Below are 23,414 nucleotides of genomic sequence, written 5' to 3'. Positions count from 1 at the left end.
AGGACAGCCAAGGCTACACAGAGAGACCCTGTCTTTAAAAAAAAAAAAAGTGAGTCCAGGACAGCCATGACTACACAGAGAAACTGTCTCAAAAAACAAACAAACAACCCCCAAAAGCTAAAATTATTAACATTTTAGAAAAAAAGAACAATTTTTCTTGGTTTTATTATTAGGTTTGTTATTAAATTAAGTTTTCTTAAAAGATGGACCTTATCAAAAGGACAGAATTTTTTGCATCAGAGGACACTGTCCAGAAATTGAGGTCTGGGGATGTAGCTAGATGATCAGGTTCTTGCGTAGCATGTATGTGTCTCTGGGTCTAATACTAGCACATATGTGTGATGAATCTATACACACACAAAATCAAGCCAACCCGTAGGTTAGGAGCAAGTTATGTAAGTGTCTGACATTTACTATTTAGAGCAGTGGTTCTCAACCCTCCTAATTCTCTGACCCTTTAATATAGTTATGTAATTTTGCTACGGCTTGTGTTGTTTGCTTCGGGGCCTTAAGCTAACAGGCCCATCCTTTTGTTTCCCGGTGGCAAGAGATTACCTCATATGTCTCTCTTGGACTGACAATCCCTAGACCACTGTTTTCCCTTCCCACTGTGGCTACAATACCCTGGAAGTCTTGGCACATCATCACTATCACCGCCAGAAGCTCCCTTTCGGCCTGTCAGCTTTCCTGTTCCTCTAGAATCTTTACAGCTGCTCCAGCTTCCTGGTTTTCTCCGCCCCCTTCTGCAAGCTGGTGTTCTGGACACCTGGCTCCTGGAGCCGGGCGGGGCAGCAATTGTGGGAGACACTGGATCTTGGGTACCAGCTGTTTTTGCTTTCCAAATGCTTCGACCTCTACCTGCAAATTCTCTAGTTGAACAGCCAACTCTGCAATCTTTTCCAGGGTAGAATTTACTCACCTTTCTGATTTTTGTATCTTAACTGTCTTCCGATCTTTTAAAAAAAATGTAATACAGAAAAATGACCAAGAAAAGACAAAAATTTCCCTCTAGGTATAAAGCAGGAAAAAACTTTGCAATAGCAGCTGCGATTTTGCTGACACCCTCAAACAGCATCTCTGTACCTTCAAAACCTATATCTTCCTCCACAACATTAGAAGTTAACTGCCGGGCATGGTGGCACACGCCTTTAATCCCAACACTCGGGAGGCAGAGGCAGGTAGATTGCTGTGAGTTCAGGGCCAGCCTAGTCTACAAAAGTGAATCCAGGATATCCAAGACTGTTAAACAGAGAAACCCTGTCTCAAAAAACCTAAAAAAAAAAAAAAAAAAAAAAAAGTTAAGTTACTTATTATGCCCAAAGCACATTGGGTGCCCGCCACCTGTAGGCTTCAACCCTTTTCCAAATGTACTTTATTTGAGGTTCTTTAATGCTTATATCTCCCTTCTAACTCACCTAACCTAGATAGAGAAAAGAGGTTAATGGGAACAGGAGAAGTAGACTTATTTTGGACTCAGTTCCTGGGAGCGATTCCCCTAGCGTAGTCAGCAGGATTTCAACAGACCAGCAATTCCACCAGAGTTGCTCCTGGAACCTGGAACAGCAGCTGGAACCCTGAGTCCCAAAGCGTTCTCTGGAGCGTTCGCTGGAGCGGTCTCTCTAGGGTTGTTTCGAAGCAGAGCGATGAACAGCCAAACAATACCAAGACCCCAAAAAGCCCCGCCTCCTGTTTTGGGCTCACATATATATCTCCTCTCAGAATCTGTACTAAGATGTGTTTCAGATGGCAAAACCAAGGCCCCCTCGCATCGCCCCCCCTCCCCCAACGAAGTAGTTCGTCTTCTAGTGGATAACCATCCCCCGCTCTCTCGCAGCTCTGTTCCCCATCCCACACTTGGGGTCAAAACAAAAACATGTTTATATCCAATACAAGTTTGTGTTCGTTGACAAAAACTAACCAGCATACTTCTGTATTCCCTTTCTTTCAAGCATTAGTAGAATGTGGGTTAGAAAAATGTGTAATTGCTTCAAAACTTGTTCAATTTAGTTTTAATTATTATATTAAATGGTGTTGATTGACTTTTTAAAAGAAAAGCTTAATAATTTTCTTCTTTATTAGGTTTTCAAAACATGTCAGGTGTCAGAAACTACTTGTATGTATGTGCGTGTCGGCAGGCGAGAGGTTCACATTGGGTATTACACGCCACTTATTTTGTTCAGTCTCTCATTGAGTCTGGCGCTTTCATTTTAGGCAGGTTTGTTGGCCAGCAAGTCCCTAGAGTCCACCTCTCTCCACCGCCCAGTGTGTTGTTACAGGTGTGCACCTCTGTGCTTGGCTTTTATGTGGGTGTTGGCGTTCTGGACTTAGGTTCTCATGCTTGCACAGCGAGTACTCACTCATTCAGTCATTTTCCTAGCCCCTGACATTTCAGTTCTTGAATTGGAATGTTGCTAGTTAGCCTGGAATTGACGTATTTTTGGAATGCAACCAAGTATTGTTGCTGAAAAATTTGAATAGAAAAAAATGGAATATTTACATACTTGCCATAAAGTTTTTTTAAAAAAATCCTCATTAATTTATTATAAAGGCAGTTTTTCTTTGAAATAATAACAAAATAAGGATCTTTAATTAAAAATAAAAACAAGCCGGGCGTGGTGGCGGCGCACGCCTTTAATCCCAGCACTCGGGAGGCAGAGGCAGGCGAATCTCTGTGAGTTCGAGGCCAGCCTGGTCTACAAAGTGAGTCCAGGATGGCCAAGGCTACACAGAGAAACCCTGTCTCGAAAAACCAAAATAAATAAATAAATAAATAAATAAATAAATAAATAAAATAAAACCAGAATTAAGTTAATCAGCTCTGATGCATCCAACTTGGCAAAATATCATAACCAAAAATTAATAGGCTTATTTGTGGGGAAAAACAAACAGGCTACTGGAAAGATCTGTGCCACAGTGAAGAGACAGTGCGGTTATGTGGGAAACGTGGATGAGCATTGGTCTAATATGGTCAGTAAAGGAAGAGGTTGATAAAAGTCACAAAAGAGGAAGGAGAGAAGTAATGAAATAGTGATTAGAAAAAAGTGACATAATTAGTTAGCCTTGTTGAAGAACTGTATATTTTCTCACAGATGTAAGTCTTTGACTGAGATGTTGGTAGGTTGAGAAAACATGCATGAAACATGTGCTGTTTAATGTTTATTTTAAAGTTTATTGTAAATTTCACTGTAAAATCAATATAAATTACTTATAAATGAGTCGTTCGTATATATAAAATACATTATAAATGGATGGGCTTGAGGGTAAGAAAAAATTTGAATGTCAAATGAGATTGTAAGCGTATGATTTTTTGGTTTTAAAGCTGCCAATCCAAGGTCTCACACACTAGACCCATGCTTTACCATTGCTGTATCTCCAGACCCTTCCCTGTCTTTTCCTTTCCGTTCCCATTTTCTTTCCCACTCTCCCTCCCCACCTTCCTTTCTCCCCAATTGTTCTTTTATTCTAATAAAGTCTTGGTATATAGTCCTGGCTGGCCTGAAAATTGTTTTATTGACTAGGTTGGCCTTGTACTTATGAGAATGTAACTTCTATAGCTGGAATTTTATTGTAACTGTGCCACTTTCTCTGGCTCAATTAATTACTTTCTTTTCTAAGTCGTGGTCCTATCTCTGCCCAAGGCTGACCTGGAAATTGTTCCCTAGCCCAGGCTGACCTCAGACTCCTGCCATCCTCCCCCTTCAGCCTCCCGGGTGCTGGGGTTACAGACACACAGCGCCAAGCTGGCTTGTCCAGTGCTAGGGATCAAACTAGGTCTTGTCCTTGTTATCAGCCAGGCCACACCCCAGGTGGCAGCTTAGATTCTATTACAAAATTGTTTTATTCTCTTCATCACGAAAGACAAACCCTGAAATCCTAAAAGATCAAAGTTCTTCTTGGAGACATGGCCTCTTTATGAGGCTGGCCTGGAACTCATTATGTAGACCAGGCTGGCCTCAAACTCACAGAGATCTATTTTCTTGCCTTGCCCTCCTGGGTGCTGGGATTAATGGCGTATAACACTCTGTCCAGTAATCAAAGCTCTCAGTCTAAAAATGCCTGAAGTCTAAAATTCCCCAAAGAAAGAGATTAAAATCTCAAAGTTTCAAATCCGGGGAGGTGAAATCTCCAAAGCTGTGATTTCCACTGGGAGGTTGGTGAAGGGTCTGCCAACCTGTGTGAGCAGTACTGGCATATTTTCAGTTGTTTGGGGACTAGTTGAATCAGGTTAGGTAGAATAAACACATATCTATCCAGTAAAACTTTATTTGAGTGTATATATACATTGTTTCCAGAGATTAGTTGTAGGGGCTACGTTTTACTCTATTTTATTTGGGGTTCCTTAACAGCTCTACCTCCCTTCTAACCCCGCACCCCCACCCCAGGTAGGAGAAAAAGAAGGTTCGGAGGAACGGGGGATGTAGACCTCTTTAGACTTAGTTCTGGCTGGTTAGGGTACTAGGATTCTTGGGGAAAATACCAATCTCCATCTTTGAGTTATTTAGCAGGACAGCAGCAACAAAAGGCAAACACAGCAGGATGAACACAGCCAGCCGCCTTCCTCCTCCATGGTCTCTCAAAGCGCCCCCCTCAGTGTCTTTGGAAACCTGGCCCCACCTCTTTCCCTCCCTGTCCCTCTCTCCCTCCCTCCCCCCTGTTGTTATACCCTCCCAGAGTCCTCAGAATCCCACCAACTCCAGCTGGCATAGACCATGCTCCTCATGAGGCAATTTATCAGCTATGGACAAACTAAAGCAGCCCAATCCCACACTAGGGATTAAAACAAAAATATGTTTATATAACACAACTGCGTTTTTAAGAAACCGAAACTTCCACTACAGATTAGTGTGTAAATCTGAACGGGCTGTTAGGGAAGACGGGTCTGTCATTCGTGACCCGTCACTACCAGTCAGCCTGAGCCTGCAGACAGCAGACACAGAAAGGCGGTGGGTCTCTTAGATCTGGGAGGCAGTTTTCTTCCGGTTTCTTATTTCTTAGATATTAGGAATCCAGGTTCCCAGGCCTTTGGATTCCAGAATTTACTCCTGTCTAGGTCCTTTGTCTTTTGACCCTGGACTGAGAGTTGCACGGTTATCTCCGCTGCCACCAAGTCTCTACCTTGCTGCAGATGCCTTGTTGTAGACACAGCAAGCAATTCCTGCAGGAAATCCCCTCTCCTATATCTGTATATGTGTATGTGTCCTGTTGGCTATTTTTTCTGGAAATTCATCACCTGTTTACCTTAGGTATTAGGAGAACCAGATATAATTCCTTCTTACTGTGTTACTTAACAATATAATAATGGGAGATGTTTATTGTTCTCCTGTGAAATTGTTCCCTTGCAAAAAAGCTGTGATAGTGTAATGGCATACACCTGGGATTGCAGGCCTAAGGCCGAGTGAATCCCTAAAGCATAGTGGCAAAGGTGTTAAAAAGGTGGGAGGATCGTGAGTTCAAGGCTAGCCTAGGCTGCCATTGCAAGGCCCTCTCTCAAAAGCAGAAAAGAAGTCTGTGATGAGCTATGAAACTGTTGACTGTGGTAGGCAGGGAGGAAAATCTCATTAGTATTGGCACTTGAAGAAACCTCTCAACTGTAATGGCAAGGCAGTAGCCATCTTTCCACATTTACCATAGCCACTCTTCAAATACAAATGCTGGGATTTAAAGATCGCAGAATTGGAAATGTGTAAAAAATACAAGAAACCAGTTATGGTGGCTTATGCTTGTAATTTTAGTATTTGGGTCAGGAATACTAGAAGGAATCATAATTTCAGGCCTGTCTTGTCTAAATTTGGAAAAACCAGAACAAGCCAGCCAGACAAAGCTCCAAACAAAACCCAATAAATCTCTTCTTGCAAGTTACTTATTCATGTCTCACTTCTGTACCTTTCCTCACGGTGTGGTGCTTGACTTCACAAAAAGCCCTGCACAAAATAAGAATTCAACAAGACCAGCATTCTGAAGAACCAGTGGAAGACGCTTGCTAATGCAGAGGTTCCTACAGTGTTACAAAACATTAAATGGTAAAATTACTGGAGATTGGGCTGCTGAAGATAATAGCCTTATTTTTGCACTAATGGACATTGAACCTAGAGCCTTCACTTTCCAGGCAAGTAAGTGTCTACCCCTGAGACGCAGCCCATAGCCCTGATTTAAAAAACAAAAACAAAAAGCTTTGGGCAATTGCATGCCTTTTAATTATCTGCAGTCAGTGGCATCCCTGAGTTTGACGTCAGCCTTCTCTACAGCAAGGACTACACAAAGAAACCCTGTCTTGAGAGGGGGAAAAAGCCATTTTATTTATTTATTATTTGTTTATTATGTGTGTCTCTATGCTTGCACACTCATATGTCATAGAATGCACATGGAGGTCAGGGCACAACTTGTGGAATAGGTTCTCTCTCTACCTTGTGAGTCTTTGGGATTGGACTCAGGTCATTGGCTTATCGGCAAGTGGCCTTATCCATGGAGCCGGGTGCTGCCCTCTCCCATGGACTCATAGGCCTGCTGCTTCTGTCGGAAGAACTGGGTATTTCACCTTGTCTAGTAGATGTCAATTGCAAAACTATCTCTGCTGTTAGTTTTAAAAAGATGTCTATTGTCCTTGCTCCAGGTGGATCTGAAAACTGTAGAAAGTATTTGCATGTTTATGAATTAATTCGTGACTTTCTGGAAAAGAGCACTTTGTAAATTCTCATTTGAAGACTTAGTACACCTGGTGAAAATTTGAAATTGGGCTTCAGTATGAGAAAAGAATCTATTTTCAATAAGAGGGAAAATATAGGGGAAAAAGAAAGAAAGAAGATAGACTTCAGTTGGTCATTTCCTTCCCTGCTTGACAGCTCATCTTTCTGTTTTTCTCTGCCTTCTAATTATCTGCTTTTCCTTCCTTGGCATTTTCTTCCGATTCAGCTTTACGAGTAGCAGGTGGTGTTTTATTCCCCGTGCTCTCCGCCCACTCCCTCAGGAAGTGGCTCTGCATGCTGTGCACAATGCACGGATCTTAGACATATTTTGCTGATCGTCTGAAGCTTATTCACGTCCAGGGAATGTAGGCATGTGGGCTTGCTCCGTTATCCAGAGACAGAGACGGGGCTGAGCAGGACCAGGCAGGCACTGACTCTGCGTTAGTTTTCTTATAACTCAGTGCACTATGTATTCATCTGCATTTCATTTCTAGCGTTGGAATGAAATTACCTGAATAACTTTAGACATTTGTAATTTGTCATTTGTAGTTTCTACAGATTCAACTCCAGAATTGTGATGTCACAGCAGGGACTTTGCATATAATCACGGGCAGATGTGTAAAACTACCGAGACTTCCTCGGTAAAGGAGGAGCTAGATGTCTTATTTGATCATCTGTACTTGTAAAATAAAGAGGTTTTTTCCCCTCAGTCTTTATTCTTTTTTGTTACTTAAATTTATTTACTTTATATCCTGGTCATAGCCTCATTCCTCCTCACCTCCCAGCCCCTCCCTCCTCACCTCCCAGCCCCTCCCTCCTCACCTCGCAGCCCCTCCCTCCTCACCTCGCAGCCCCTCCCTCCTCACCTCCCAGCCCCTCCCTCCTCACCTCCCAGCCCCTCCCTCCTCACCTCCCAGCCCCTCCCTCCTCACCTCGCAGCCCCTCCCTCCTCACCTCCCAGCCCCTCCCTCCTCACCTCCCAGCCCCTCCCTCCTCACCTCCCAGCCCCTCCCTCCTCACCTCCCAGCCCCTCCCCCCTCCCCTCCCAGCCCCTCCCCCCTCACCTCCCAGCCCCTCCCTCCTCACCTCCCAGCCCCTCCCTCCCTCTCCCCTCTACGTCCTCTATTTCTCAGAGCAGGGAGCCCCACTTCGAGCTCATCAAGTTGCATCAGGCCTGAGCGTGCCCTCTTCCCATGTGGCCTGGCAAGGCAGACCCACCAGAGGCAAGTGATCAAAAAGCTGGCAACAGAGTCATGTCTGAGATAGCCACGCTCCCCTTACTGGAGATCCCACATGAAGGCTGAGCTGCCCATTGGCTACATCGTTGTCGGGGGCCTAGGTCCAGTTCATGCGTGGTCCTTGGGTGATACTTCAACCTCAGTGAGCCCCTCTGGGCCCTGGTTAGTTGGTTCTGTTGGTTTTCCTCCAGGTCCTTTTTCCCTTCCCCCTACTTTTTACAACTCACCCTACACATCGGCCTAGGATGGATGACTGTTCTTCTCAGCTTCTGTTTCCAAGCCTTGCTGGGTGTAACCCTTCAGAGGACAGCTCTGATAGGCTCCTGTCTGCAAGCACAGCAGAGTATTGTTAATAGTGTCAGGGGCCGGCTCTCTCCCATGGGGTGAGTCTTGGGTTGGCCAGGCATTGGTTGGACATTCTCTCAATCTCTGCTCTATCTTTATCCCTGCATATCTTGTACGCAGGGCGAGTTTTTGGGTTGAATTTTTTGTGGGTGGGTTGGTGTTCCCCTCCCTCTGCTAGGAAAATTGTCTAGTTAGAGGATGTTCTCTTCAGTCTCTATGGCTCCTGCTCCTAGGAGTCTCTGCTAGAGTCTTCCTCCTGTCCTCCCAGGGGCCTACCCTGGCTGTTCCAGTCTCCAAAAGCACTCAAAAATTATATATGCTTTAAACTACCTTCCCTGGAGCTAGCTCATTTACTGTTTTTGCAAAGATGGAAGCCTTTCAAAAAGTTGGGAGGGCACTTTTTTTCCTTTTTCTTTCTTTTTTTATTTCCCCCCTTATAGGTAGCAACCCTATGGCATGGATAGTTCTATCACTATTAGAGAAATTATGTAGCTTTACTTAGTTTAAAAATTAACTACTTGTAAGAATCAAGCCTAGTTCATATCTTTGACTTTTAATTTTTTAAAAAGATTTATTTATTTATTAAGTATAGAGTGTTTTGTCTGCATGTGCACCTGCACACCAGAAGAGGGCACCAGATCTCATTATGGATGGTTGTGAGCCACCATGTAGTTGTTGGGAATTGAATGCAGGACGTTTGGAAGAAGAGGCAGCGTTCTTAACCTCTGAGCCATCTCTCCAGCCCTGACTTTTAATCTTATGTGGAAGGTTTTCTCGGTGTGGATTAGAGGCAAGGCAGTTGTTTACATCATTGTACATGGTGGATGTGTATTTGCTTTCTTGTTTAGTGAAGGGATGGGCCACACCTGTTCTTGGTAGGGAGTGGGCCAGTCGTGCCACTTATTGTCGGGGCTTAGGGCCTCCTGCTTGCTGTCCTGGTCCCTTGAGTTCAATGAGCGCGTTGTGTCTATGTAAAGATGCCTCAATGAAACCTCTGCAAGCTGAAACCTTGTGAACATCCACATTGTTACATATGGTTAGTGAGTTTCAGGTTTGGAACCCCCTCAGACACTCTCCTGTATATACATTTTTTTTTTCTTGTGTCTTATTTTGACCCATATCCTTTTATTTTACTTCAGAATTTTAATGTAATAGGTTTCAGTGGATTTCATGAGTGCTTATAGTAAATTATTGAACTAAAACATGGCTTTAGCAACCTTCCAAGTTTGGAGTTGATGTTAGAATTGGGGACATTCTTGAATCTTGTGTTTTATGTAAACTACAGACAGAATACGTTAAAACATGAAAGTGAGAAGTAGAAGAAGAAAGATAAAATTAAGCAAAATCAGACAAGATGAGAAAGAAACTAAGTCTGGAACTGTTGGAAGCCAGGTCAGAGAAAGGGACACGGGAGTGAGAGTGCTGTAAGGCTTTGGGATTGGGCAGCCTCTGCCAAGGGCACAGTGAGTGCTGGTGTTTCCCGTCCACTGGTGAGGGCCTGTGTGACTCAGGAGGCTAAGCTTTACTTAGCAGTTTGATCAAAATCAGGCGATTTTCTCCCTGCTGCTTGCCTAGCGTGGGTCCTTTCTTCTGGTCCCCTTTGGCTCCTTTCAAGTCCTTACTTTGACAGCTTAGAAGAGAATGTTTTGTATGAGGAGAGAGCAAAGAGGAGAGCTGAGAAGGGGGAAGAGACTGTGGAGGAACAGATAAAAACTGCCTCCCTCATTCTCACAGGCGGAAGCGACATTTCCTTTCCTGCCGCTGTAGAGCATACTACTTAACTCACTTTTTTCTTGCTGAACTGTGAGGTCCCAGAAGGGAAGAAATAAGGTTGTTATTTCTCTCTCTCTTTTTTTTAACCAGGCAAAGAAGGAAAGTAGCGTTGGTCAAAAGCCTCCTGTATAATGTGTTACGTAATTTGTGAATTTGTCATATGTAACCACTTTAAACCTTTAAATGTTTATATTCCATAAGCATGTATTGATAAACAGATGCTTTCATACACATTAATATTTATAATTTTTACAACTGAGTAAAACTGATGAATCACTTTTTTTTTTTTTTGGTGAATCTTAATTTACCGCAGTGATTTTATACAATATTTTACAAAAATACAAGCTTTTTCCCTTCTTAAAACTTTGTATTCCTTTTGCTTTTAAATTGCGTTGTATTTTTCCTCAGCAGCTTTTATCCTTTTGTAATTCATTTTATATATTAGCATATTTCATGAATATTGATCACTGTTTCTGCAATAAGAATATATATGTAAATTCAATTTTAAAGCATCTTCTAGTCATTATATTATATTCCCTACATAGTAAAGCCACACAAATGCATTAAAGTGGGAATAATTAAATAAAACAAAATGCAAAGATCAGAAATACATCTTTTAAATGAGATGATGAAACTATTTCTAAAATTTTTTTTTCAATTGGTTTAATCTTTTGTGGATAGGTAACATTTTTTGCTGCAGTGAGATGATGTTCTGGTTTGCCATGTATCTATGTGGTACTGGGAGTTGAGCTCAAGATTTTGCCTACTCTGGGCAAGTGTTCAAGCCTAACCTTTCCCTTCAAACATTTTTGAGACAGCTAAGTTTGCACACTTAGGCCTGCTTCTGTCCCCTTATTGCTAAGGCTATAGGTAGGTGTTCACAAGACTTTACTTTTCCCCCCAGTACAGTTGTGCTAGCTGAACAGTCCATTTCCATTGCTTGTTGGATTGTAGTAGAATTTTCATCCGTGTCAGTTATTTGAGCACTATCCTAAAAAAAAACACACACACCAGCTGATTATTTGATTAAGCTCTTTGGTATTATTGAAAGCAAAACTTGGAAACCACTGTCATTAGGGACATGGAATTCCGGGAGATGTTCTTTGAAAAGCCTTTCCCCTATCCCAGCCTCCAATGCTGGGAATCAAACCCAGGGCTTCATGCAAGTTAGGTGTGATCCTTTATATTTATCCAGGTAATGAGGGATTATTTAAGTTAGGTTAATTGAGGTGACATGTCCCATCCTGAATGTGGGTGGCAGCATTCCATGGTTGGAGGACATGTACCTCATAGAAAGGAGAAAGCTAGCCTAGCATAAACATTTGTCATTCTCTGCTTCCTGTCGGTGGATGCAGTGTGGACAGCAGCCCCACGCGCCTACTGCCACACCATCCTCAACACGATGGACTTCCTTAGAGTGTGAGCCAAAGTGAACCAGTTGGGTCATGTGTTTTAGCCGCAGCAATGAGGAAAGTAACTAACACAGTTGGAAAAGGGTTTCATAAGTAGCTAGAATGCACTCACTATTGGTCTTTTTCTCAGGGCACTGTAATTATCTGAATGTTTCACAAAGTGTTAGAGAAGAGTTAATACTGTTAATTTCAGTGTAGCTATGTCAAGCGGATTTTCCCAATAAGTTGTTATAAACAGTTATGAATGAACAGCTCTTCTAAAATACTTATTTTCAGGACGTTGTCTGGTTTCTGACCTTTCCGGCAAAGCTGGTGATGTTTTGTCAAGTAAGTCAGAGGCATGTAACAGTGTTGCTCTACTCATTTGGTAGAACTCAAACACACTGTACACTTCAATTTGACTGGAGTACATATGATCAGATGTCTAACTGAGGCACAGAGTATGTCTGTGTGCTTATCTGACCAGTGTGTTGTTTATGTGTTACAGGTATTCTCTGAAACCAAATGACCAGATCTTGGCTGAAGACAAACACAAGGAATTGTAAGTTCATTAGAGCTGAGTTGTACACACTTCACTCTAGGTAGTAGATGTTTATAAGCCACTTGATTTAAAAATTATATACATATTACATATATAATATATAATACATATGCCTACATATCTATTATATGTATATGTAAGTAACAGTATGGCTATAGTCATAGTGGGATTAGAATAATTTGTACTATATAATTTGTTCTCTATCAAATGAACCACAGGGGTCATTGTTTGTGATATCCATGGAAATAGGTTGCGTTGTATTTGATTTTCCAGATTACATGTATGTTTGGAAACACATCATTTCTTTTTCTATCCCTGGATAAAACAAGAAATTCATGGTTGATTTTGTAGTTTTATTTCAGGTGCTTTTTCTTAGATTTGCTAAAGATGAAGAAATATGATTTTCTTTCTTTTTCTTTTATAGCTTTATAAAAAAGTAAATGCCTACCTATTGTTTAGTATAAAGTAAAATACTTCAAACATGAAGCTTGAAATGCGAATACTTAAAATTTTTTTAATGCCCTTCTTTTAGAATTCTATTTTTTCACTTTTGAGAAAATAGAGTGCTGGGAGATTCTCTTTGACATTTTCTACTGGAAGGGAGTATTTAAAAGAGTGCCATCTGACAAGGACTGTCAGTATTCTAGTTACAAATGATAGGCTTGGGAAGTTTGAAAATTATGTCAGTTTTTTAAGTACTTTAGGATTATCTAAAGAAAGAAACTTTAAAAATTTTATATGCTTCTATTTTTTTTTTTTAAAGCTGGTCTCTTTTCCCCCTTACTTTTCAGCAAGGAAAATGCTGGTAATGTTAAATATTACATAAACAGTCAACATCAAAACTGTGAAAGGAAGAATTGGAGGACTTTATTTCTAATTTTATCCTTAGGTGGCACAATGCTACTTACTCTGCATGTTAATTAAGTTTCTGTCCTATTTATAAGTTTATTGATTTTTCCAAAGTTCCTTGGAAATTTTCTTAGTGTTTTAGATACACTTTAATATTAAAGATATTTTATTTATGTAGAGAAAAGTTCTCACTTTGTAGTTCAGTCTGGCAAAGTACTGCTATGTGCTCTGTAGCCATTTTATCTTCCTATCTATCTTAGGTCCGCCCTGATTTACTTAATTTAGTCTTCATTTGTATATGCACCCACATACACACTGTGTACTGTTTGCTGGGTAACAGTTTAATCATCTGCTATCTCAGTTTGTTTTAGATATAGCTCACCTCCTTGTTTAGAGCTTGACTCACATGGTATTTTTTGTTGTTGTTGTTGTTGTTGTTTTTGTTTTTTTGTTTTTTGTTTTTTGACACAGGGTCTCTATGTAGCCTTGGCTGTCCTGGACTCACTTTGTAGACCAGGCTGGTCTCGAACTCACAGCGATTCACCTGCCTCTGCCTCCCAAGTGCTGGGATTAAAGGTGTGTGCCACCATGCTGGGCGACTCACATGATTTTTTTCTTGCACTTTATTATGAAAAAATGTTTCTCATTTAATTTTTCCTGATACATAAAAATGTAACTGGAACAGTTAATCATATATTACATATTTACTACATACCATCTGGGTTTTGTCATTTGTATTTTATTGTACTTATTTATCACTTTCATGTTTGGTCTCCAATCCATTTATTACTTTGTTTGTTTGTTTATTTATCTATTTATTTACCATTGGGTTCATCTTAAAGTAAGTTTCAGATGTCAGGATACTTCCCCCTAAGTTACTGGGGTTTAATAGTTATGAGGGTTTTTTTGCTGTTGTTGTTTGTGTTATAAATTACACTAGAATTTTGAGTAAGTGAAATCATGTGTGTGACTGATTTTCTTAAAATAAGGCTTCTTCTTTTGTCTCCTCTTCTTATTTCTTTTTCTCCCTCTGTTCCCCTCCTTTGGCATAGACTTTCATTATGTAGCCGTGGTTGGGTTGGAAGTCTCTTTGCGCACCCTGCTGACCTTGAATTCACAGAGATCTACCTGCTTCTGCCTCTTAAGTGCTGGTGTGACAGCCATGCACTGGCTGCTCAGTTTGCTTTTGAGTTAGATCATTATTGTTACATGTGTCGTTTGATTCTGTTTTTATTGCTGGTTAGTATGGCTTTTTTGTTTGTTGGTTGGTTTGGTTGGTGTTTTGTTTTGTTTTTTGTTTGCTGTCCTCAAACTCACAGAGATCTCCCTGCCTCTGTCTCCTGAGTGCTGAGAGTAAAGGTGTTGCACCACCACATCTGGCATTAGTATGGCATTTTTATCTGAATAGTTTATCTGTTCTTTATTCATTAGTATTGGCAGTAAGGTGACTTTACTTTGATTCTTTTCTGTCTTGTAGGTTTTTTGACCTCTGTACTAATGAAAACTCCCAACTGAATATGCATAGAACCTTAAATTAAATTACAATTTAATCAACAGTTCTATATGAAAGGTGTTTATAAGTAATCTCATTTGTCTCTTCAAAATTTAAATAGCCAAAATTCTCACAGAAAAGGTAGAAATGCTATTCACCTTGGTTTGATTGGTCTGCATTGTATGCATGTATTGAATTGTCAAATTTTACTATTCCCTATAAATATTTACATTTTGCATCCATTAAAAAGAGTAGCCCAAATCTCTTTGTGTTCAAACCCAAGGTTTAAAATAATATGACACGTAGATATAAAACAGATTGAATGTTGAGAAGACAGAGCCTAGTTAGTAAGGAGCTTGCCAAGCAAACATGAACAAATGAGTGCGAATGTCTGGAATTCACGTACCACGTATCCTGTAGCCCAGTGCTCTGGCAGTAAGATGTAGACAGCAGAATTCCTGACGATAGTGGGACAGCTTCACATATTTGCTGTGGTATACATGCACTTGCACTTATACACATGTAAAGTACATACATACACACATACATGTATACATACACACCTAAGAAAAAAATCCCTAAAATGTAATTATCTAATTAACGATGCATATATTATTCTCATAAAACAGTGTTAATGATTCTTATAGTCAAAATAATCTTGAGGCATCACGATATTGTAAAAACATCTGTGGATACTATCGTATTAGCTCACTCATCTACAATGTACCCTGACTCAGTGTATAAAAAAAGAGCTTCCGGTATACTGAAAGTTGGCATTGCTTTATGTGGAATAACTGTTCTTATTAAGGATAGTCTGATGCCTCAGAGTCCACAAACACTTACTCATGCTTCATGGATACTCTCTCCAACCACTTCCTGACAAACCCACTTGTCACACAGGGAAAGAGTTGGTCAGCAGTGGCATTTGCTTCTCTGAGCAGAGTGATTTTCCTTGTTTCTACACACTGAATTCTCTGCTCTTGGGGATGGTTTTATGTTAGCAAAGTGGAGATATTACAGTTGTGCTACGATTAATCCACAACTGGGGGTTTCATTCTTGGTTCTGAATAATCCTGTAATGAAACTGGTTATTAGTGGTGTGTGTGTGTGTGTGTGTGTGTGTGTGTGTGTGTGTGTGTACGTATGTGTGTGTGTGTGTTTTACTCCATTGCAATTATAGTTTTATAAGTGGAATAGCTTAAAATAAGAAAAATGTCCGTTCAGTAAATGTTCTTTTCCCTTGTGCCAGTTGCTGTGTGTGAACACAACACGTCTATGGAAAAGTACCCCGAGGACCAATTTAAAGGGAGAGTGGTTTGTTTATTTTGGCTCTGTCCAGGGTGGCTTCATCACTGTGAGAGTTTTAGAAGATGTGCTGTAAGGGTGTGATAGAGGAAAGTGTTCTGAGAAACCAGCAAGCACAGATAGAGACAGAGATTCAGAGGGAGATAGAGGTGTGAGAGAGCGAGGGAGACAGTGAGAAGAGGACACTTAGGAGAGATCTCTTTTAAGAGCCCCACGTCTTCCTACTTTGCACCACTTCTCAATAATGCCAACAAACTCTTAATCCATTAGCAAGGCAGCCCACAGATGAAGACAGAGCTCCCGTGATCCCTTCATCATCCAGGAGTCTCACTTTTGAACATTGCATTAAGGATCAAGCCTTTAACAAATACCAAGGGCCAGCGAGCTGCGTCTTATATCCAAGCCATATCATTTTACTGGGCACTGTTCTAAGATTCTGTATAGTTTAGTGTGTATGTCGGATCACATTAAAGTTATTGTAAATGCAGGCTTGAGAATAGTGTGGGGTCTTTTGGGAGGGGGACAGATCTGCAATGGTACAAGAGAGAACCATTTTTTTTACATATATACTCATTTTATAAATATATAAATTTTTATATTACTTTGAGTATGAATAGAATGCTGATATATGATCATGAAGATTCATGCAAGAAAAGTTAATAGTTGTTAAGTTACTAACAGAAACTTATCCATACTACTTTGTAGAGAGACACTAAACTGGATGGCTGATTCCTCCCCCACTCCATTTTGGTGTATTCTACAAAACAAGGGGTAAAGTCTCTCTTAAAGGGACTTTTAAAGACAGATACTAAGGCAAAGCCTAATACTCCATTTTGTCACAAGTAAGGTGAGAGCCCCAGTACTAAAGTGATTAATAGAACCATCAGCCACAGTGCTCAACCACAAACTGGTCCCCTGATTCCCATTTAAATGCCCCCCCCCCCCAACCCTTTCCTCTTTGGTTCCACCAAAAAGCTCGTTGAGCATACAGTTGTTTTATTTTCTTTATTTATTTTTAAAGATTATTTAATTTTGCTTGTGTGAGTATCTTGCCAGCATGCATATGCACATGCTCCACATGTGTGCATGGTCTCTGTGGAGTTAGAAGTGGGTGTCGGGTTCCCTGGGCCTGGGGTTACAGATGGTTATGAGCTGTCATGTAGTGACTGCGAACCAAACCCCAGTCTTCTGCAAGAGCATCAAGCGATTGCACCCGCTGCGTCAGCTCTCCATGCCCTTACACAGTAATGCCGAGGATGGTTAGTGTTAGACCTAGTAACTGATAAGAATGAGCACAGTATCTCGCTGCTGCTAAAATTAACACCACAAGGCCACTTTGTGATTTAGAAATCACCTTAGACTGAGTGGGTTGCAGAGAATAGATCACTTTATTGCATATGTCTGGCTCCCAAGTTGAAGACATTTAAGATTCTTCAAGGTGAGGCAAAAATTCAAAGGTTTGTCAAATTAACACAAAAAGCTTTTATGCTTCTGAAGTGTCAGACCTGTAATTTAATTGAGTTAAATTGAATTTTGTACCTGTATATTACACGAGATAATATTGAGCCTATTTTGTTGTTTTGTGGGTTGTTGTTTTTTTTTTCTGAGACAGGGTTTCTCTGTGTAGCCTTGGCTGTCTTGGACTCACTTTGTAGACCAGGCTGGCCTCGAACTCACAGAGATCCGCCTGCCTCTGCCTCCCGAGTGCTGGGATTACAGGCGTGTGCCACCACCGCCTAGCCAGAATCGTTATTTAAAACTTTTTCTGTGTAGTCTTAGTCTTTATAAGGTAACTTTACTATATTACTTTTTAAATGAGTCTTTGAAAAAGCACCTTAGGGTGTCCACCTTAGGGTGTCCACTGTGAAACTGCTCCTCTGGGAATAAGTTCCTAACCTGTGTTAGTTAGATTCCTTCGGTCCTCTTTTGCTGATTTCATCAGATGCCTTCTTTTTAGATCCTGGACTAACATCAAGTGAGGTCATTTCAGTCTTAAACATATCCCACAAATGGTATGTTCAGACTTTTCCTATAAGTTTAATGGTGGAATCTAAGAAGCTATACCTAAAGTGATTACTAAGTAAATGAAAACAGAGGTAAGAATAGCAAATCATTGACATTTGAGAGACAGCTTTTTAAAGAGTAGGAGTCTGTGTGAAAGGCTGTATTCCTACCAGTACTCAGGAATCCGAGGCATGAGGATTGTGTGTTCTAGTCAGCCTAGGTTGCATAAACTTTTAAACCAAGAACAGTGTTATGAGCATTACCATGCACATAAAGCTACAAGCATACTGTTATGCATTTGTGTAAATTTAAATTTTTATGTGCATAATGTCTTATTAACTTCATTAAAGCCCTTTAAATGATTTACTTGATAGTTTTCATGTGTATGAATTTTTTTCCTCCCTTTATATGCTACATGTATGCAATGCCGGAAGAGGCCAGTAGAGGGCATCAGATTCCCCTGGAACTGGACATATAGAGGGGTTGTGAGCTGCCACGTGGGTACCCAGATATTCTTGTAAGGACAGCCAGTGCTCTTGACTCTGGAGCCAGATCTCCCCATCCTACCACTAACAGATAAAATGTAATTATTATTATTTTACAAAGAAGACATTAAATGCCAAACAAATAACTCAATTTCTCAACTGTCAGGTCCAGGTGTATCGTCAATACCTCACTGAAAACTCAGAGGAGGAAGATTCACATTGCCAGCAGTGCGCTGACCCCCTTTCCTGTTAGGTCAGCAGCGAGGCGTGCCTGTACTCTTCTGCACCACCACCTCTTTCTTTGCCATTTTGAGCCAGGGTTTCTGTTGTAGCCCTGGATGTCCTGGAACTAACTCTAGACTAGGCTGGTCTGGAACTCAGAGAACCACCTGCTTCTTCCTCTGAGTGCTGAGATTACAGGCATGTGGCACCAGCACCTGGCAGCCTGCACACTTCCAAGGTTTGACTCATCAACCAACACAGAGCTGCTTAGTGCTTTTTTTTTCCTGAACCTTGGACCCTTCCCTTTCCTAGTTCCTCAAATTTGAAGAGGCTGATACCGGAGGATTCTGAGTTTATGACTAGCCTGGGCTAATAGCATGATTTCCACATAAAGCAAAACAAAACTTAACTTCCTCCAAGAAGCTAACCAATTTCATCCATCCATCTATCTATCTATCTATCTATCTATCTATCAATCTATCTATCTTGTTTATTGAGACAAGGTTTCTCTGTATAACCCTGGCTGTCCTGGAACTCATTCTGTAGACCAGGCTGGCCTGGAACTCGGAGATCTATCTGCCTGCCTCTGCCTCCTGAGTGCTGGGACTAAAAGCATGTGCCACCACCGCCTGGCCAATTTTCCAATTTTGCCCCCCAAAATAGAATAGGTTTAACTTAATAGTGGTATTGGGTCTTCAAAGACCATACTTAAGTCCTATGGCACAATTGATCCATATATAAAGTCTATGTGTGATTATACCCTCTATGCAGAATGTAAGAAATACATAAAAAGTCTTCTATTCTATCCCAAGTAGAAGGAATGCATGTTAGTACCAGTAGCATAAAATTATTTTTTAGTTGCTTTAAAAAAGTTTGTCCGTGTGTGTGTGTGTGTGTGTGTGTGTGTGTGTGTGTGTGTTTTGCCTGCATATATGTTGGTGTACCACATGTATCTCTGGTATCCTCTCCAGAAGCTGGCATTATAGAGGGTTATAAACTACCATGTGGTTGCTGGGATTTGAACCCAGGTCTTTTGGAAGAACAGCTAGTGCACTTAACTGCTGAACCATCTCTCTAGCCCCATAAAATTAACTGCATGAGAATTTTTCAGTTAATGTACCTTGGATTTTCTTCAAGTAGCATCTATCTAGGATAACAAACCAGGTGCATTCTCCCTTCTCTCACGTTTTCCCAAGAGATGGAACGTCATAGTCATCAGCATTATCATCATCAGTAGCATTATTACTGAACTAATGAGCATACAGTCTTTAGTTACACAGAAATAATGATTAATCAAAACATTACAAAACTAAGCTCCTAATAAAATTCAAAATATATATGTGCTAATAATCTTACCATGACACTCCCCCAAGGCCAGGACACACTTGCTTCATGTTAAAATATAAAGCACTCCTTAGCCATCTCCCCTTGGGAACTTTTGAGTATACTGCTACTTGGATGTCTTAATTATCTGGACTTATTCTCAAAAAAAAATCAAGAGATTAGGCCTCCTGAAATGGCATCTCATTTAGAAACAATGAAAACACTGCTAGTCTGAAAGTTAATGAATTTTCATTTTGTGTCTTCTTCAAAATGGAATGTTACACATGTATACTGTCTGTGTTATTTTGAGTCAGTTAATCATTGAGATTATAAAGAGAATACCCTGAGTTTGTGTGCCTTTGGAACCCCCTAACTCCCAGTAGACTGAAACTTGAAGCTTGTTTTATTATCACTTTATTCTTTGGTGCTGGCTCCCTCTGTAGAACTCCATTAAGACTGCAGCATAATTTTTTTTTCAATAATGTAACAAAGCAAGTTAAGATACTATGTAGAATAGGTTGGAACTTTTCCTTGTTGTTGTAACATCGGTGTTACATTTTGACCATGGGACCATCTCTCCAATTCCTTTTTTTTTTTTTTTTTTTTTTAAGTAGGTAACCCTTAACAGTTACAAATAGTTGTTGCAGTTCTGGAGGTAAGTTGTAGTTGAGATTATTTATTGATAGTAAGAAAGTGCTTCTTTTAAAAAACTACTCAAACAGACTGTATAGTATGATTGGCCTCTGTGTCATGTTTCTTTCTATGTGAGTTGCTTGCAAAGAAAACAATTATCTGGGCTGGGGATTCGCCTAGGTTAGTAGAGTGCTTGCGTAGCATGTTTGAAACCCTTACGCTTGATCCCAGAACCTTATAAAACAGAGCACGGTGAACGAATGTTGGAGTTACAGGCACGTCACTGCACCCACTTGCCATTTACGTGGGTTGTGAGCATCTAAACTCATGTCCGCATGTCCAGCCCCATGTACCTTCTCTCCTGAGCCTTCTCTCTGATCATGAAGTGTCTAACAGTGTAAAGTGAATGGTTCTTATCCTGTCAAGGTATTCACCAGGTATTGTTTAATGCCTAATGTAAACTCCCCATTTTCATCAGAGTAATGAAAATGTTCCTCACATTCCTACCTATTTTCAGGTAAAGACAATATCTGTGTCATGGTGTTGAATCCTCTGAAACTGGAGTTGCAGGCAGTTGTGGGCTGCCGTGTGGGTTTCGGGAAATGAACCCTGGTCCTCTGGGAGAACAGCCAGTGCTCTTTACTCCTGAGCCATCTTCCCAGCCCAGTTGTCTAACTCCTTCCCATATGCATTATTTACATTTGGCATGTTATAGTGTCCTCGTGATTTTGGGGGGCTTGTAATTTCCTTGTTTAGTTTCAAAATTCTTAAGCTGGGCATAATGGCACATGCCTTTGTTCCCAGCACTCAGGAGGCAGAAGTGGGCTGATCTCTGTGAGTTCCAGGCCAGCCTGGTCTACACAGTGAGTTCCAGTATAGCTAGAGCTACATAGTCAGACCCTGTCTTGAAAAGTTACGTACGTATGTATGTATGTACATACATACATACATACATACACACACACACACACACACACACACACACACACACACACACACACAATAAATAAATCCAAATCTTTTCCTGAAAACTTTGCTTTTGAGACACGGTCTCACTCTGTGTCCCTGGCTGACCTAGAATTCACCAAGGTAGGCCCACCGCTCTTCCTGCACAGTGTTAGAATCACACCCAGTCTGTCAGCGTTCTTGATTGCCCTAATCTGTCTGTGACCAGATTTTACATTAGAAGAACTACATTGTCCTATAATTGGCTTCCTTCCATCTCTAGGTTAGGAGCTAACCAAAGGTAAAGTTTCTTCTGTCATTGTTATTTTAGGGCCTGGCAGTTTGCCAAATGTATTTTAGGCGCTGGTATACTTTTATTTTTATGCTTACTTATTTACTTACTGGTAGCTGGGCCTCATTGTATGTCCCCGGCAAGAGCTTGGTATATAGACCAGATAGATGGTCCTTAAACTCAACTGCCTGGCTCAGGATATTTTTTAATGAGTAAATATCATGCCAGAATGAATATATCTATTCTTCATTCTTTCCTGAAATGCCGTTCTGCTTAGTCAGTAAGGAACGGTCTGTGTGCTTTGCACCCCCTACCCCCATTGTCTGCCTCGCTAAAAGATGAATTTGTTCTACGCTTGACTGTAGTATTAAGAAGCTGAAAGAGCTGCATGTGGCTTATCATGCCTAGCCCTTGTCAGGCCAAGGCAGGGGGATTGCCTTGAGTCCGATGCCAGCCTGAGACTAACACCAGTGTCCAGTGTCAAGCATGGTTTGGTAGTTGTCACTAATTATGACCTTGCCTTCTTTAGTGACAGCCTCTGCAGTCAGCCTTCTTCTACCCGTCCCCAACACTTCTATCTGAAAGCTCCCCACTCAGCCTAATAAATCTGCCTCTACTGTCCTGTGGCTTTTCTGGGGGTCTCCTATAGTGACTTTCTTACAACTCGTGACTTAACCACATCTAGTTGTGCTGGTTGTGCAGCATAGTTTTATCCATTACGTTTTGCTGCTTGAATTCCTTAATGCTTATGGATTATGGGATAAGTATTCCTTGAAATGGAAGTTAAATTTTAAGAAAATTATATTCTATCATTTGTGGGAATTTTAGAAAAATGACAATTTTTAAGGCCTAACCCAAAGGAAACATACATACATACAATATATGTGAATATGTATGTATGTGTATATATGTCTGCATTTATAGGTAGATTTGTTCAGACAATTTAATATAATTCTGATGTCTTTGTAGTAAAGATTATAGAAAAATAGTGAAGATTTCGGTGCATAATTTAACCCTCTGAAACTAGAGCTGTGCTATTGCTCAGTGCATAACACTTGGTCAGCATGTGCATGGCCCTGACTTTGATAGTGAGGGTGAGGAGGAGAGTAAATTATACAGCACCTTTAGAGCAGTTTCCTTCTTTACATAATCATATCCACAGAGATGTACAGACGTGTGTCTTTACATGATCATATACACAGAGATGTACAGACGTGTGTCTTTACATGATCATATACACAGAGATGTACAGACGTGTGTCTTTACATGACCATATACACAGAGATGTACAGATGTGTCTTTACATAATCACATACACAGAGATGTACAGACGTGTGTACACATGTGTGTATTTATTTGTAGCTCTAGGCTGTATTGACAATGCATTAAGAAATGAAAGTAAAGCAACTTTCTTTTGGATTAGTTTTACTGAGAGTGAGCTCAAATTTGTATTCTCTGCTGGTGTCTTCCATCCTACCCTGAGAAAGGACTTTGCTCTACTTAGCGAACAGCACAGAAAACACAAGGTGGGTGGGAACGAGATGAGGGATTCTGTACAGAAACTTTTAACAGAGTTTCACCAGGGAATTCTTTATGGACCCCAGGGGACCCAGAACAGCACTTAGCCCCCCTCCCCCCCTCCACAGATGTTATCTATATTGATATCTGCATGCAGCCCTCAGCAGCTAAGGGATATTTGTTGTTTAAGGTTGCCGTTCACCTGTTGCTGCTTTCATCAGTGGATTACCATGGCACACTTACTTACATACATTATTTGGTATCAAGGGCGTGGAAGAGTATGGAACTCGAGATCAAAGCATAGATTGTGAAAGTTGTTTAAATTGGAAATACAAGGCATTGTAGGGTTGGTGG

General features: G+C 40.8%; 1 protein-coding gene across 3 annotated transcripts in view; it reads left to right on the top strand.

Moving 5' to 3' along the window:
* The window catches only part of ADK (adenosine kinase), a 390,229-nt gene that overhangs the window by 44,689 nt on the left and 322,126 nt on the right, over positions 1–23,414 (top strand). For all 3 annotated transcript variants that reach the window (XM_084795010.1, XM_084795009.1, XM_084795011.1), the window contains exon 3: positions 11,939–11,992. In XM_084795010.1, coding sequence (XP_084651136.1) covers positions 11,939–11,992 — 54 coding nt within the window. The remainder of the gene's footprint in view (positions 1–11,938; positions 11,993–23,414) is intronic.

This window comes from Acomys minous (genome assembly GCF_964271855.1).
Source record: "Acomys minous genome assembly, chromosome: 9".
Taxonomy (NCBI): domain Eukaryota; kingdom Metazoa; phylum Chordata; class Mammalia; order Rodentia; family Muridae; genus Acomys; species Acomys minous.
This window is presented reverse-complemented; position numbering and strand designations above follow the sequence as displayed.